We start from the raw sequence: 17,493 nt of genomic DNA on the forward strand, positions 1-17,493 counted from the left end.
ACATTTTCAAAAAGGAAATAAATAAAAAGGAAAGGAAAAAGAAAAGGAAAAGGAAAAGAGGGATGGGGTATTGGGATTTGAGTTGAGGCCAATGGAGAAACTAGAAACCAGTTCTTCATGGCTTTACAACACAGCTTCATCTTTTCTGAGGCTGTTAACACAAAGCTACTGGAAGACCACTTCTCCTCTCTGAAGGACACCCAGTGGCACTGCTCCTATACTTACCACATGGAAACCAGATGGAGACATGTGACAAATCTGGAATCCTGCATCACTGATAACTCCCAGTCCCTTGCAACCCTTCCTAGTCTGCCCACTTTTACCTTCTCCATGGGGGGGGGGCTTTGGGTTAAAGAACTTACAACTGGACTACAAGCATTACAGAAACCTCACAGCGCTCTGGGTAGAGCTCAGGTATAACCCCACACCTTCTGGTGTTCTCCCTGCCTAAGACTGCCTCCCCTTTGTGGGTAGGGGTCACCTTCCCATGGATTATGCAAACACGAAGTTAAGCCCCTCCGATCTCTAAAGAATTTAACTTGGGCATCAGGGAGCTGAGGTGCTCTGTTGCTTGCTCTGCAGTAGCTGAGGTAGCTGTAGCCTGAATCTCAGAAGGAACTAATTCCCATCCCAACAGCCTTGGTGAGCCTTGGGAGCAGGGAGTGGATGTTGCAACCTTGTAGTCTGAATTGCCATCATTGTGCTTTTCATGGTGTATTACATTGCCTCTATCTCAGCACCTGGATTGAGAATTCTCCATCGAACAGCTGCATGCCACTACTCTCTTAATCACTGTTAGGAGTTTAATACTCTTGCAATAATTAAAGGGTTAGGTATCGTTTAGGAAGGCCTGAATCTGAATGGTGGGTGAGCTCTTGGAGGTTATATAAGCCTGTTTCCTGGTCTGCCTTGGCTAATGCATGGGTCAAGTAGCTTGTGCCTGGCACACAATGAGCAGTGGTCACAGGGCAACAGGAGTGTGGGAGCATCAGGTCCCTGGTCTCCATCCTGTTTCTCCTAGGCTCCCCAGGGAATTATGGTTACCATAGCACACAGAAGCAGAAAGTGGGGAAGAGGAGTGGTGTGACCAGGGACACTGCATAGCCTTTGTCTTCTGGGACCTCTGTCAGTCCTGGGCACTTTGGACTGAGACTCATCTCCTACTGTCTTTTTCCACTTGGTCAGTACTGCTACTCAGTGCACCTCTATGGTCTAATTCAGGACCCTGGAGCTCCCACTTGGGACTTTCCTCCTCCCTAGCTCTGGCTCCTGGTACCTGCCTGGCTGTCATAGCAACAGCTTCCAGGGTGACAAAAGAGGGAGCTGGGTCTTGTGGGTAAGCCTTTTTGGACCACAGAGACTGCCTGGGCTGCAACTATCCAAGCTTTCCGAGTTCTCCCTCAGACTGAGCTCACATTCCCATCCAGGCCAACCGGACCATGTCCACCAGTCTGACCACTTGCGAGTGGAAGAAAGTCTTCTATGAGAAGATGGAGGTGGCAAAGCCAGCTGACAGCTGGGAGCTCATCATAGACCCCAACCTCAAGCCCAACGAGCTGGGCCCAGGCTGGAAGCAGTATCTAGAGCAGCATGCCTCAGGCAGGTGAGAGGTTGGTGGGAGGGTCGTGCAGGCAGTGCCCCCCAAGGGGGAGGGGTCACAGACTCACCTCTATGTCAGCTCAGGTGACCAGCAGAGAACGGACGACGGCCACAGAGGCTTTGCTTCTAATCACAGCTGTCCAGACTCCTCGGTTACCCTGAGCAAATTGTGCTCTGCATTTGGGTCTCAGTTTTCCACAGCAAACCAGGAGTAGTGATGCTTCATTGCCCCGAAAGTCCAGGTGCTCGGTGTAGTTGGGATGGAGAGGAGATGTCATGGGATTGCCAGAGGTCTCAACCTGGGAGTCGGGGGACTTGTGCTCTGGGGCTCTGGTGTCTGTCTGCTCAGTCAAATGCAATGAGACTGGAAGACAGAATAAGTCACCGAGCGCATGGCATGTTTGAGAACCTGGTTCCATAGCTCCTTGGACTTGGGCGTGTCCTTTTCTTTCTCTGGCTTCCAGTTTTCATATTTACAAAATAAGGAGTTCATCTTAGTTCATCTTAGCACAACACTCAAATTCCTTCCAACTTTACTATCTGTGGATGGGTAATAAAACTGCTGACCCCAGGCAGCACTTCCTGACTTTTCTCTTCCTTCCTTCCTTCCTTCCTTCCTTCCTTTCTTTCTTTCTTTCTTTCTTTCTTTCTTTCTTTCTTTCTTTCTCTCTCTTTCTCTCTTTCTTTCTTCCCCTTCCTTTCTTCCCTCCTCTCCCCTCTCTTTCTTTTTATTTTATGAAGTATCTAAAAATTATTCTATGTCTTTTACATCATCTGTCTTGATCCCATTCTTTTCCCTGTCCCCTTGCATCCACCCTCCACCCCTGTGTCCCCTAATAAAACAAAATTTAAAAGATAAAAGGAAAAATCAAAAATCTCATCATGGAAACTGCAGTGTGATACAGTGAGCTACACTGTAAACCTCTTTGTCCATATATCTTCATGTGTAAGTGTTCATTGCAAAGAGTCACTGGTCTGCTTGGAGGCCTCTGGTTTCTACTACAATATTGATGCTGGGCCCTCACTAGGACCCTTCTTGGATATTCTGCTGTTGTCCTGTGTTGTGGAGATCCTGCAGCTTCGGGTCTGTGGGTCAGGTTTTTTATGTGCTCCAGCAGATCATAGACGGGTGGATGTTGGTGCGGGCCAAGTCATAACCCTGGGTGTAGGCCTGGGCAGCTGTAGGATTGACCCACCACCTGCAATAACAGGGTTGGCTCTCCTGCTCTTACGACCACAGGACCAACTTTCCCAGCTGCCCCAGGCATTGATGGGTGCCGTGGGGGAGGGAATAACTCTCCCCTATCTATGCCACTACAAGACATATGGGTAATGGGACCAGCTCTCGCACGCTCAGAATTTCGGGGCTGGCTCACCCACACCTGTGCTAACAGGGTTGGCTCTATTGTGCTGTCCTGGCGAGGTGCAGGGCCTGCTCCCCTGAGTGTTGCAGTTGGTAGGGGTCAGGGATGGCTCTCCCGCTCTTATGACCACAGGGCCAGCTCTCGCCCCTGCCTCAGACAACAGAGACTTTCGACTTTCTAAGCCTTCCTCACTTCCCACCATGCAAGGTGTCCTTGAGGCTTTCTAGAGCCCTGACATCATTTCCCTCTTACAGACTGGCGATTTGGGACTGGGGCCGCCTGCAGGAGCTAACCAGTCCTCCTGGTTAGTCCTCCTCTTTGGGCATTTGGATTCACATGAGACCAACTGGTGGCTGTGTTGTGGAGGTGTGAACAAAACATGGCAGAGACTGGCCTGTCCATAGTGGATGGGTGTGAAGCCTCTTGGGTAGAGCACAGCATGAGGGGTGGGAGCAGAAAAAAGGGTCAGGCTGTGGGTGGGCAGTGGGCATCTGCAGCCTTACCACAGGTCTTGCAAACTAGTAGATGCAACCTGTGTTGCCATAGGCCAGAGAACAGAGGTTGATAGGTTTGTGTTGGTGCCTGGTAAGGACACTGAGTGCTGGCTCTCTCTCTGATTAGCTGTGTGAGTTCTTATTTCCTACACCTCTGTCTCATCTCTCCCCAATGCTCACCTGCCGCGCCTCCTGCGCAGCCTGTATCCAAGAATGTGGCACGGTGGTTGAGATTGATGACACAGAGACCAGTCGGTTGCGTTAAAAAAACTTCATGCTCCCCAGATCGGCTTAGGAGAACTTCCCAAGAAAAACGCTTCCCTTCAGAAAAAGCTTCTGCCATCCATATATGCACAAATCTCCAACAGCCCTCTCACACACCTCTCACACCCCTCTCCTTCCTCCTGGCTGGTGGTTAAATCTCTGACACCAGAATTGGGAACAGCAGGGAGTAGCTAGCCATGGGAGCTTAGGGCACTGGATTGTTTTCAGTAAACATTGTCTCGCAGCTGCCTGCTCCCAGGCTGATGGAGGGGTGGGTTTCTGGCCAGGGTCTGTGATCCCCACACTTGCCTGTGTTGGATACTTCTGGAGATGTGGGGTTTGGCTTGAGAGAGAGGAAATAATCCTGGACTGGCTTATTTAAAAAGATACAGGGGACTGAAAACACGAAGGATGTGCAGAAGGCTGAGAATGGGCATGGGGGGCTTCTGGGGTCCAGGGACAGTGCCAAAGGCTCACAGATCTCCCCTCAGGGCTTAGAACCAGCTGGCCTCAGGAAGAACCAAAGCACAGCCATCCTGTGCAGGTTCTTTGCTTTTCATCTTTCAGCTGTGTTAAATCTGGGGCCCAATAGTCCCAGCCCCGGACAGGGATGGGGAGGTGAGTGGAAGCCTTCCAATTCAGGACCAAGCAGTTTCCTCTTCCCTTTTGAGCAAGTCTTGGGAGGCGCTGGGGGTTGTTCTACGCTCACATTGTCAGCACCTTCCAGGGTCAGAGGCTGTCTTGCTTTCACTGCTGTTCCACAGTGGCTGAGTGGAGCTTAGAATACAGTTGGTGCCAGCTGGATTGAACTGAGTCCTTCATCACAGGTCCTTTTGAAGCCGTTGTGCAATGGACTTGGGCAGAGCTGGCGATGAGGACAGAAACAGCCTAGTGGACATGCAACGCCTCTGAAGCCTTTAGAAACAGGGGCGTACAAGAGGCCATTGCAGGGGCACAAGGGGCCACCCTGGAGTTAAGAGTGGTCCATCACATGTTAACACTTTTGGGAGGCTAGGAGGGGTGTGGCTTGGCAAGGGTGCCCCAGGCCACCACCCTCCAGTTTTCTGAGGCTGTGGCTCTTTGAGTCCAGATTAGACAAAGTGGCCTGTGGGAAGGTTGGGTTGGGGGGTAGGTATGTAAGGAAACAAAGTCTACTTTTCCTGTTCTCTCACAGTACCTGGGGATGACTCATCAAGGGGAGTGCCTCGGGGAAGACTTGAGAACTGAAAGTAGCGTTCTTTGTGATCCAGTCTGATGCAGGCTGCCAATCTACCCTGCTTCTCTGGTTAGCTTCCTGCAGCCCTACAGTGTGCTAGGATCTGAGGTTGCATGCCATCTCCTCAGAGTAAGCACGATTCAGGAGTCAGACAGTGACATTGCTGCCCCCTTTTCAGAGGGATGTCTGAGTACAAAGTCCAGCATGGACACCATCACACTGCAGCCAGCAAATGAGAAACGAGTGCCAGGGAAGAGGAGCCATGCTTTCTTTGAGGTTGACCAGCTCTGTAATAGGTCAGGGGCAGGGCTGAAACTATAGGAGGGTACACAGGAGGCAGCTTCCAGACGGCCGCGCTAGGCTCCTAAGTATGCTACTCTGGTCCCCAGGGTGGAGTGATAAATTGTAATCTAGCGACTAAACCTTGCCTGAAGATCAGAGTGCAGAGCTGAGCCACTAGCTAGCCATAGAGGACAGGCGTGGTGGCCACACCTTTAAATCCAGCTCTGGGGAGACAGAGGCAGATGGATTTCTGTGAGTTCAAAGCCTCCCTGGGCTACATGAGAGTGAATCAGTCTAGAAGAGAAACAGAGCTCATGCCTTTAATCCTCACACTAGAGAGAATGCAAGACAGGAACTCAGCGCAGTCTCAGGAGCAGTCTGAGGTTCTCGGTGGAGACAAGGTTGTTCTTTTAGCCTTGGTAGAGGTAAGAACTCCTTAGTGACTTGTCTTCTTTGCTTTTCTGATCTTCAAGCAAGGTTTATTTGATTACAAACAATATATCATTACATCGGGGGACCACCACGAGCAGGTGGTAGCTGGTGACCTCCAGGGATAACGAACCCACATTCTGGTAAACATGGGGCCTCCATTTATTTTCAGTCTCTAACACTCTGGCCATTTCTCGCCTGTTCTCAGCAGGGCAGGCTGTCCGTGAGTCTCACCTGCTCCGTTCCTCCTTCCTTTCCTGGCAGGTTCCACTGCTCCTGGTGCTGGCACACCTGGCAGTCTGCTAATGTAGTCATCCTCTTCCACATGCACCTAGACCGTGCCCAGAGGGTTGGTTCGGTGCGCATGCGCGTGTTCAAGCAGCTGTGCTACCAGTGCGGCACCTCACGGCTGGATGAGTCGAGCATGCTGGAGGAGAACATCGAGGGCCTGGTGGACAACCTCATCACCAGTCTGCGCGAGCAGTGCTACGACGAAGATGGTGGCCAGTACCGCATCCACGTGGCCAGCCGGCCGGACAGCGGGCTGCACCGCAGCGAGTTCTGCGAGGCCTGCCAGGAAGGCATCGTGCACTGGAAGCCCAGCGAGAAGCTGCTGGAGGAGGACGCCTCCTATACCGATGCCTCCAAGAGGAAAGCCCAGGGCATTTTTGTCTACAACTTCTTCTCATTTCGCTGGTGTCTGTTTTGGGGTGTCCTCTGCCTGGTTATTATCTATCTGCAGTTCTTCCGGGGCCGCTCTAGCTTCCTTTAGGAGAGCTGGTTGGGGGTGGGGGAGAGGGGACATGGGTTGAGAGTGAGAAGGACTCGGTCTCCTGATTCTGGTTCAAGTTCAATCTATGACTCTAGTCATCTGCACCCTGCTCACTCATCTAGCAAATGAGGAGTGTGCACTAGGAGATGCTCGGTGGTCCTTCTACCAATTTGACAGCAATGAGAGGAAGGAGGGAGGGGTGGGAAATTTGGGAGCTTGCTGGGATTTTGTGTGAGTGCGAAGTCGACAGTGCTGTCTGGTTTCCTTCATTTCCTGCTCCGCATCTACCTCCATTTGTTTTATGTTCATAGCCTTGGGTCTTATCTTGACCCCAGCACATCTTTGTGCTCACTCTCAGCTCTCGTTAATTGTCCTTCGTGGTTCCCCTTGGAGAGAGGCAGTGCCACCCCTTACCATCCATCCAGTGCACAGGGACAGGGACCGGATCCTCCTGGGGATCTGGTTTGTAGCATTCTGAAAGGCTCAGGATGTCACTCTGGTGCTAGGGTTGAGAGTGGAGGTACTGAGTAGAAGTCGGGTTGGATTAGGGGTTCTAACGGTCAGTGGCACAATGGGGTAGCAATTGGCTGTTTCAATTTAAATTAATTAAAATGAATTAAAAACTGCTCCTTAGTAGGTCCAAGCTCAGCTGGGCTTACACAGAACTTGTCCCCACTGGGGTCATTGCTCAATGGCAGACAAGGGTGACTTCTAGGAAGATGAACACCAAGGGTTTGGGCATTAAGTACTCCCCAGAGGACTTCCACTCTCTCTGATTTGTCTACCCTGAAAACCCCAAGGCAACACTGAACAAAAGGACCGGGATGAAGAGGCGCCAGCCTGCATCTCTTGCTAAAATGTGGCTTTGTGTCTAGAAATAGATTGCCAGCATTCTGCCAGGGGATAGGTCATGTCTCAGACGGCCAGGAAAGCTGGGGCATTTGGCCACTGCATCATCAGAGGGAGGAGATACTGCTGAAGATGGATGCAGGGCGAGGAAGCTAGAACAGAAGAGAAACGCTGAGGCAGGGGCATTGCCAGAAGAAAACTGTTCTACCAGATAGGTTTTCTCAGTAAATGATTTCTGCGTTTTCATATTTAACTAGAGTGATCGTCCCCTGACTTGGCATGCCACCCTGACCACTGCAATGCTTTTATCTTTCCAGGACAGAGGGAGTACATTATATTTGTTTCCAAGACTTGTTTCTTCTTTAATTAATGGAAATTGAATTTTCATGCCTCTACAACCAGCACTCCATACTTCACTACTAAAACATTGGCTGCTTTCCTGTTTGCATCTACTCCATGTGCCTGTGACACTTTATAACCTCCTTTTCTGTAATTGTTCTGCTTATCGAAAATGGGAGCTTCACTCTAGTATTTTCCTTACACGTGTACTATGTATTTTGATCACATTCCTGTCTCTTCAACCCCTGTCTTCTTGTCCCCAAGTGATCCCTTTACTGCTTTTATATCTGTGTTTTAAAATTTCCGTTTCACACATGAGGGGAAGTGTATGACATCTTTCTCTCTTAGTCTAACTTACTTAGCTTAATATGTTCTCCAGTCCCATCCATTTCCCAGTACATGGCATTATTTCATTTTTCCTTCTGACTGACTATATCCCATTGTGCACACTTTACTCGTTTTTTCATCCATTGATCTCTTAATAGATACCTAGTCTAATTTAATAATGTGGCATTGTGAGTAGTGTCATAATAAACATGGATGTGTAGGTACTTCTGTGGTTTGCTGACTTAAATTCTTTGGAGTATACACCCAACTATATTTTTAATTTTTCTAGGAACTTATATAGTGGCTGGACAGCACCTGGTCTTCATATTTAATTGTCTTCCCTCTCCATTGCAGTGGTCTCCGTGGACACTTTCTCTCTTCCATCCTTTATATGCCTGGGTGCCCAAGATTCTCCTCCACTCATTTCCCCTCACAACTTGGGTTTTTACCACATATGAACCCCCAGTCCTTATGGTTTTTCAAGCTTCCACACAGAGATCCAGACACATAACCAGGCTACCTGAGCACCAGGCACTCTCTACCATGCAGCCTGGCCAAACCCAGTCCTCTGCTCTAGGAATCCAGTGTTCTCTGCATCTCTCCGCCCCACCATAGTATTTTTCTGCCATGTCCCATGTCATGTCAAGTGTTTTCTTGTTCCCCTTCATTGCCTCACCCACCACAATGTTTGACCACCATTCCCATGCCACGTTGGCTGTATGATGCCTTCTATTCTCCCACACTGCCCTATCCCACCCCACAATGGCTGGCTACCACTTTTCATGTTATATTGAATGTTGTCTTCTCCCTCTTTTTCTCTGTACTGCTTCACCTCACATCATTTGGCTGCCACGTCCCATGTTGTGTTCGTTATATGCTGTCTTCAGATGCCTTGTTACTGTTCTGTCCTACCCCATAGAACTCGACCAGTAGGTTTAATTCTACATTTCTTGACATTCTGAGTTTCTGTACCAGATTTCAGACAATTACAAGGCTTACAATACTGGACTCACTAAGCCTCAATTTTATGTGTCAGTAACTATAGCATCTAAATCATCAATTATATTAGGAATAAATTAAACATGAATGATGACTTAAAGCCAAGATTTCCTTATCTCTACTGGAAGAGCTATAGCTCATGAAATTTGTTTTTGGGGCAAAGGAAAGTAACAAAAGGAATACTGTACTCAACAAGACAAGAATTATTCAGCCGTGCTAATTAAACAGTAACTCTGTGTTGGGTATGACTTAAAGATGAGAACAACTTACAGTGATGTGCCCGTGAGCAAGCAATGACAATAGAAATGATAAGTGCAGTGACAGGTGGCCTCAAGGTGGTGAGAGCCTACCTCTAGCTGAGGCTGTGATCAGCCTCACTGAGGTGTTGTATATTTTGATTGTGTTCTGACAAATAAAGCTTGCTTGGAGTCAGAGGGTGGAGCTAGCCACTAGCTAACCATAGAGGTTTGGAGGACTGTAGAGAGAAGAGACAGGAAGTAGTAAGACCAGACAGAGGGAGGATTTCAGCCCTTTTGGATGGAATTGAAGAGGTAAGAGGTGACCGTAGCTGTTCCTCAGCTTCTCTTATCTTTCAGGTTTTTACCCCAATATCTGACTCCTATATTTTATTGATGAGATTAATTAGATTAATACCTCACTGGGAGCCAGTGCTTATGCTTAGACTGGAGAAAAGCCTTTGCAAGCTAGTGGTGACAAGGTCCTAAGGAGCTGAGATGGAGGAGACAGGGAAGGAAACTGAGCCTTAGAGGGAGGTTCAGTACTGTAAATCTTGTAGATGAAGAATTAAGCCTATCAGAGCACCTGTCATGTTTAGTTTTATGCCAACTTGACACAAGCTAAAGCCATCTGTGAGAAAGCAACCTGTAGAGCATTTTCTTAAGTATCAACTGAGGAGGAAGGCAGCCTATTGTAGGTGGTGCCATTCCTCAGCTGGTGGTCCTGTGGTCTATAAGAAAGCAGGTTGAGCAAGCCACGTGAACCAATATAGTAAGCAGAACCTCTACATGGCCTCTGTATCAGTTCCTGCCCCCAGGTTCCTGGCCTTTTGGAGTTCCTTTGATGGTGAACATCAATATGGAACTGTAAGCTAAATAAACCTGTTTCTTCCTGTCTTACCTAAGTTTCTATTGCTTTGAAGAGACACCATGATCAAGGCAACTCTTACAAAGGAAAAAAACTTACTTGTATCTGGCTTACGGTTTCAGAGATTTAATCCATTATCATTATGGCTGGAAGCATGACTGTGGGGAGGCAGACATGGTGTTGGAAAAGCAACTGTGAGTTCTACACTAGGATTGGCAGACAGCAGGATGTGAATGTCACACTAGACAGGGCTTGAGCATTTGAGACCACAAAGCCTACCTCTAAGTGACATACTTCCTCCAACAAAGCCACACCTACTTCAACAAGGTCACACCTCCTAATAGGGCCACTTTGAGTTTGTGGGGGTCATTTTCTTTCAAACCACCACATTCCACTCCCTGGCCCACACAGACTTGTAACTATATCATAATGCATGAAGGCATTAAGTCCAACTATAAAAGTCCCCAGAGTCTATAACAGTCTCACCGTACTCCCAGCTTGCTTTTTGGTTATGATGCTTTACCACAGCAATTTAGAAACCCCAAGACAAGTTAGTACCAGTATTGCTGGGTATTTTTGTGACAGACCTGTTGTTTTGGAAACTTTGTGCAAGCAAAACAGTGTACATGTTTTGTGCTTAGTGAGCTGTTCTGTAGTATCTTGAAAGATAAAAACATGGAGAGCAGTACAGATGATGGAGGCCTAGCTTGTGAAGTTTCATGGTGAACCAAAGACTCTTTGGGGTGATTGTTGTGAAGAATCTGTGCTGTCTGGTCAGCTGGGGCTGAAGAGTCAACTATGATTAACAAGAGACCAGTGAAACCTTTGAGTTACTGAAACAGTCGATGCTGGGTAGTTGGAGCTGAGAAATTAGCAGTGATTAATAGACCAACTTCATTGATATGAAGTCATCTGGAAAGTGTTTCACAAGAGCACACAGAAGCTGAGTTCCAGAAGCAGCCTAGATTGTACCTCACTCTGGCAGCCAAACTTGGTATTGTATAAGAGTCTTCCAGATGGAACTTGTTTTGAAGGGTCATGGAGAACATCTGAAACTTGGCTCTGTGAGAGGCCATGGCTAAAAGTGCAGTCTCAGTTGCAGTTGAAGGCCCAGGATTGAAGGGGTCATGAAGAGAAGTGTTGGGGCCTAGCCCCCACAGGGTCTCTGAGTTGTTTGTCAGCTGATAACCACAGGTGCATCCTGTTTTCTAGTCCTGGCTTACTGCCCCACATTGCCCCACTGACATCAACATCTAGCAGGAGGAAAACAAGCTCTCTTCCACCTGGGGTTTTTCTACTGTGTTGTAAGACTATATATAAGACTGCTCCCTCCTACAAGAAAGAGACCTCTTAACACTTACAAAATAAAGACACACATACACACACTCTCTCTCCTGGCAATAAAGGCAGCACATACATTCTCTTAGTAAAAACAGCTGGACTTTCTTTTCCTGATACCTCGGAGTTGCTTGTGGCGGGCGCCGCAGAGAAGTTGAGGCTCGACACCATAAAGAGAGCCTAAGAGATGCCATTGGTGAAAGTGCAGCCAAGTACAGCAGAAGACCCCAGCGTTTTGGAGATTCGAGAACCGTGGGATAACCACCAAGAGCACCAGCAGTAGAGTGGCACCTTGGAGCCTAGAAGACAAACTGTGTATGCTGCAGGGGACACACGCCCAGAGAAGTCACCCAGGCCCCTTGAAAGAGCCCAGAAGATTGTGAGTGGATCCCAGATATTGAACATTGAGCTATTTACACTGCTGGAGTTTGGTTTTGCTTTTTTCCCCAGATTGTAACTGTGCCCTAGTTCTTTCTTCTTAAATTAAGAACGCATTTAGCTTAATTTTGATTTTTATAGGAGCCCACAGTGGAAAGACTTGAACTTTCAAAAGGGATTTAGGATTTCTAACCGAACTTTTAATGTGTTTGAATTTATAAAGATCTAGATTTTAATTTATTTAATTTATGTTTTATATTGTGATATTAGTATTAATGTTTCATATTGGGGATAAAAGAGAAAGGACAGATACTAACTGAAAAGAGATACATTTGTACATCAAGTTGACAGGGTCAGTTGTGCTGGCTAGTGTTATGTCAGCCTGACACAAACCAAAGTCAGCTGGGAGGAGGGGACCTCAACTGAGAATATGTCTCCATGTGCTCGTGCCTGGAGAGCATCTTCTTAACTAGTGATTGACAGGGGGCAGCCAGTCAATCGTGTATGGTGCCGGTCCCGGGATGATGGTGCTGGCACTGGGGTATATAAGGAAGCAGGCCAAGCAAGCCATAAGGAGTAAGCCAGTAAGCAGCTCCCTTCGATGACCTCTGAGTCAGTTCCTGCCTCCAGGATACTTTCCTGTTTGAGTTCCTGCCCTCACTGCTTTTGATGATGAACTGTTATAAGGAACTGTGAGTGAAAGAAACCCTTTTCTCGCCAAGTTTCTTTTGGTCATAGTGTTATATCACAGCACTAGAAACCTTAACTATGACAATAACACATAACGAGGCTCAACTCAAAGGCCATTGCAAGGACCATGACACCTTGCCAAGAGAGCAGAACCAACCCACTAATATCTAAGTCTCAGCTTGGCTTCTCAGCACCATCTGTTTTTAAGAGAACAATGTAATAACCAACTTGACTTGCCTTGGATTTCCCGTGTAATCATCTTTTGCAACCTAAGCTAATGCACAGCTGTAATCTCAAACTATGTGCTCTTCTGTGGCCCTGACGTAGGCTATGCACATGTATTATCTGCTGAAAGCAGCAAATACAGAAGTTGAAAGCAACTTTGTAAAATCTATCACAAAGATGGAAAGCAACCATTTAGGGATATTGCTTGGTAAATGATGATGCTTGTAGTCTGGGTCAGCTGGAGTGACTCCATCCTTGTAAAACTCTGTTAAAGATTTCTGTGAAATATCCCTCATTCATTTCCCATGGGATGCTTTTTAGACTGTTTGATAAAGACAGAATGAAGCCCCTTATTAGGAAAAGAAATGCATAGACAGAAGACACAGTCACGCATACAGGGACAGGCACAGACACATGAACAGAAATTTACAAGCCAGCCTTTTACAGGCAGGCACAGATTCAGACTCATGTAACAAACAGAAAGCAGAAGACTCAGGTGGAGAGAATTCAAAGTTGGCCTTGGTCTTGTTTAAATGACTCTGGAGGAGGTGCATGTATTTCTTTCCTTAATGCAACCCTGATGCATTAGTGGTGACTCAGGGTTAACCACCGATGCATTTAAATCACAAGTGTTCCATTTGAAATACCCACTGATGTCAGGAAGTTAGTGAGGGTCCATGGCTGGCAGATTTAAGGGGAGTGGAGACAGAACACAGTGGTATAGAAGGTTAAAAGGAATAATGGTACAAGAAGGATTTAATGGAGAGGGTGACAGGAGGGCATGATGGATGAGGCTGTGTGGGGAAGGATAACTAACACTAAATAAATTTCAAAAAAGTAATATGGAAACCCACACTGTATAAGCTTCCTAAAACACCCCCCCCACACATACAGACACACACAGAGAGACATAGATAGAGAGAGAGAGAGAGAGAGAGAGAGAGAGAGAGAGAGAGAGGTATAACTCTATATGCAACAATGCTCCTACTAGAAACTACAGGATAAATAAAAAGCCAGTGCAGGGAATAGGTTGCCACTTTTGGAGTTGTTGTTCAGTGAGGTGTGGTGATATATTATTTACGATTTATTAAAGCTTTCCTGAGGTTCAGAATGCAAAGCTATCCACAAGCCATAGATTCAGGCAGTGGTGATACTCAACCTTTAATCCCAGCAGTCATACTAGCTAGTCACAAAAGCAGGTGGCAGTGGCACAAGCCTTTAATCCCAGGATTTAGGAGGCAGGCAGATGGATCTCTGTTAGTTCAAGGCCACAATGAGCTGCACGAAATTGATCTAGTCTAAAAGAGAAACAGCTCACACGAAGGTGATCTCAGCACTTGGGTTCCACAACTTTGATCCCAGGGTTTGAGAGGTATAAAAGGAAGAAACAAAGGGTCTCCTGAGAGCTCTCAGCCACATTGAGCACAGGTCAGCCCTTTCAGCCTGAGGTAGAGGTATGGACAAGTGACTGGCTGCTTTGCTTATATGACCAGAAGCTTTAACTCAAAAATCTATCTCTGGGTTTTTATTTTTCATGTTACAGTGAGGTCTCATAGACTCCCAACATAGCCAGTTACTGGCAATGCTATTGAACCCTCCAGAGTGTAACAGTAAGACCCTGTTGCTGATGGTACCATACACTTGCATCCTGGAATGTGGAGAAATGAAGCTGGAAGCTTCATCCGTCCAGACTAGCTTTCTCAAAACTGGAAGTTTCTATGCATGCTGCCAGGGAAGAGTAATTATCAGTTTTATCCAGATGTGAACACACCAGACATGCTCACTAGTGAAGTATTAGCATGAATGTCATGGCAGTAACCAGCCTCTTTGGTTGGATTTAAGGCCTGCCCCACAAGTTGAAACTAGTACCTGACATTGTTACTGGGGACAAGAATCTGTGGCTAGACAGGCCATAGGCCCTAGAAGAGAACCTACTACCATTTATGCTAAATTGACTCCTAATTTATCACTTTTTGATAAATAATTCATCATTACTTACCATTGTGTGCACACATTAGTGTGTCAGTCAACCCTAATCAAAGAAGTTTCTTTTTTTTGCAGTAGACAGCACTTAACACAGAGACCCAACATGCAGAGAGAGACCGCAGAGTGCAGAGCCCAGAATGCAATATCTGCAGCACACCCCTCCCTGCGAGCCCAGAATGCAATATCTGCAGCACACCCCTCCCTGTAAGCCCCATCCTGTCATCTATGAGCTGAGAGTCAAGATCACGCTCGGCAAATGAACAAGACAGAGCAATCCTAGCTCCTAATGTCACCAAGTGCCCTGGATCGCCAAGCAAGAGTTCAAGAGAGAAACGCAGCTCTGCTTCAAAAGCCACTGCAGTCTTACCTTTGCCCCAGGAGGTTAGATCTAATCATGACCATCCTGTCAGTCTCATCTAGGTAACTTGTCCCCACACTGGAGCTACACTGTGTGTTGTTCCTTAAGCTGCTCACTACACTCAAACAACTGACCTCCCAGCCTACCATGCCTGACTCCCATTCTTCAGCAAATGGTGACTCTTTCTGGTCTACCCCACAGTGCTAACCTTGACTGTCAGTGTCTCCTCATCAGAAACGTTCTTTGGTGTCTGAGACAGAGTTAAAGACAGCAGCATCCCATCTTCCCATGTAGTATGCCTACATAAGTTATTTTGTCGGATTCTTTTTTTTTTTTCTGAGACAGGGTTTCTCTGTGGCTTTGGAGGCTGTCCTGGAACTCTCTCTGTAGACCAGGCTGGTCTTAAACTCACAGAGATCTGCCTGCCTCTGCCTCCTGAGTGCTGGGATTAAAGGTGTGTGCCACCAACACCCATTGGACCAGTTCTTAATGAACACATTTTGTCCTGCATCACAGATGTTGATATATCTCCCTTTCTCCTGGCGTAAAGTATGAGGTTTTTAGAGGTAAACAACACTTGGCATTTATCTTTACCATACCCCGAAACCAGCCATTTTCCAGGGAATTTAATTCAGAATCTTGATTCTTACTATATTTCAATCTGTCTGTGCAACAAATGTCTATGAATCCTCGTACTCTCTGTGAAGAGAGAGTTTTGGATTTGTAAAGTTCCCCCCCCCCTTTTGGTTTTTCAAGACAGGGTTTCCCTAGGTAGCCCTGACTGTCCTGTCATGGAACACACTCTGTAGACCAGCATGGATCCGCATGCTGGATTAAAGGTGTGCACCACCACTGCCAGGCTACATAAAATTCTTTGTCTTAGGGAGCCCATGTCGCCCCATACCAAATTGCAGTAGCTCCACTTCCTCGTGGAAGATAGGAAGTGAAAAGTTGTCAGCATAGTGGGCTCTAGAGGAGATGGGCGTGGCCGCACTGCAGCAGACAGACTTAGGGGATGGTGAGCACACACATGCTGTGTGTGTGCGCGCATGCGTGTGTGTGTGTGTGTGTGTGTGTGTGTGTGTTAAACAAAGCTGAAGAAGCGAGAAGGACATTCTGAAGGGCCTCAAAGGTCATTGTCAGGAGTGGGGACTTCCCACACCCTCAGGCTGCAGTGATTTCTGCTTGAATAACTGTGTGGAAACAGTTACACGATCAAATGAATAATTAGAAGCTGAACGAGACCACGGCGTACGGGGTAAATCTGAAGGGGCAGAGTTGGTGATACCGATGGGGAAAAGTGTCAATGGGAAGGCTGATCAAAAAGCTTTAAAAACGTTTACAAGAGACACACTGTGGTCCTGAGTTAGAGTGCGGGCTTGATTAGATGATAACAGAGAAACTAAGAAGAAACACACAAAGAACGCGTAAATAACACACAAAGGTGGTAGTTTAAAGCAACATCAGAAAGGAGAGAGACAGAGAAACCGGCAGGGGATGTGTGTGTAAGTTTAGGAGTCATTTCTATAAGGCTGGTAGCTGAAGATTGTGATTGACATCACACATTCACGTGATGCTCTGTAAGTGTTTTTGCAGGAAGTTACTATATATATCCAGGCAGGACAGACCAAGGCAGGAGAACATGTCTCTAATGTTAAGAAAAACTCTTTTAGTAACAAAGGCAAAGCTGATTTAACAAGGAACCAACAGACAGGTGAACTACCGACAAGCAATTAGGTAATTGCTCTAATGGAGAACAAGCGAGCATATGACATGTCCTTCTTCAGAACTGTGTAGGAGTATGTCGTCGGCCCCTTTGTCCTGTGGCTTCCCAGAAGACAGTCCTATGAAGTTGTCAAAAGTGTACAGAGGGCCAGGGCTATCTATCACTCACTGAGACAACACGTGCCTGGCATGCACAATGTCCGCACACAAATGTCTGGCCTCTTTAAGAGAAGAAAGTGGAGATTGCCAGCACTAGATGAGCATAGGCCGAATCATGGGGCGGGAGGGCGGGGGTGGGGGAAGAGTATCTTCTGCATTGGTTTGCTCATTGCAGGAGTCCTTCCTACCCGGGGCTCATCTCTCCTCTCGTGGCATCTAGGAGCAGTTTCTGCTGAGCCAGTCCTCTTGGTAGGAACCCGAGGTTGACATCTGTTTTCCCGTGACTCCTGCTGTCAAATGTTGCTTAGCCAATGGTTTATTTTTATTCCCCCAAGGCATGCATGCCACTGGTTCATCAATTTATCTGAAAGTTTTCCTGAGTAAGAGGTGCAGAGCTGGGGTAAGGGAGAGAGTGGGAGCGATGGATGGGCCCCTTCCAGCAAGTGGAGCAGATGGTGATAGAAGCAGGTTCAAAGCCGAGTAGACACAAAACACCCCTGCGGAATTTCGATTTGACCTTGTCTACTCAGATGGTAAAATATTCTATAACGAGCTATCGGGATGGGGGGAAATACCCCCAAACTCTTCACCGTTAT

The 17,493-nt window shown here is 47.1% G+C and overlaps 1 protein-coding gene across 1 annotated transcript; it reads left to right on the forward strand.

The window, feature by feature from the left end:
* The first annotated feature begins 1,369 nt into the window (after positions 1 to 1,369).
* Positions 1,370 to 8,159, forward strand: Rtp2 (receptor transporter protein 2). Its single transcript, XM_040751029.1, has 2 exons — positions 1,370 to 1,603; positions 5,913 to 8,159. Exons 1-2 carry the CDS (start codon positions 1,440 to 1,442, stop codon positions 6,418 to 6,420), a joined length of 672 nt encoding a protein of 223 aa, XP_040606963.1. The 5' UTR covers positions 1,370 to 1,439; the 3' UTR covers positions 6,421 to 8,159.
* The last annotated feature ends 9,334 nt before the right edge of the window (positions 8,160 to 17,493 follow it).

This window comes from Mesocricetus auratus, unplaced genomic scaffold, assembly GCF_017639785.1.
Source record: "Mesocricetus auratus isolate SY011 unplaced genomic scaffold, BCM_Maur_2.0 Super-Scaffold_100008, whole genome shotgun sequence".
NCBI classification, from domain to species: Eukaryota; Metazoa; Chordata; class Mammalia; order Rodentia; family Cricetidae; genus Mesocricetus; species Mesocricetus auratus.

What these genes read in the sequence shown, in the direction of transcription:
- Rtp2 (XM_040751029.1), top strand. Translation starts at nt 1,440, where the DNA reads ATGTCCACCAGTCTGACCACTTGCGAGTGGAAGAAAGTCTTCTATGAG. An exon ending in GAGCAGCATGCCTCAGGCAG is followed by an intron (nt 1,604 to 5,912) that starts GTGAGAGGTTGG and finishes CTTTCCTGGCAG; the next exon opens with GTTCCACTGCTCCTGGTGCT.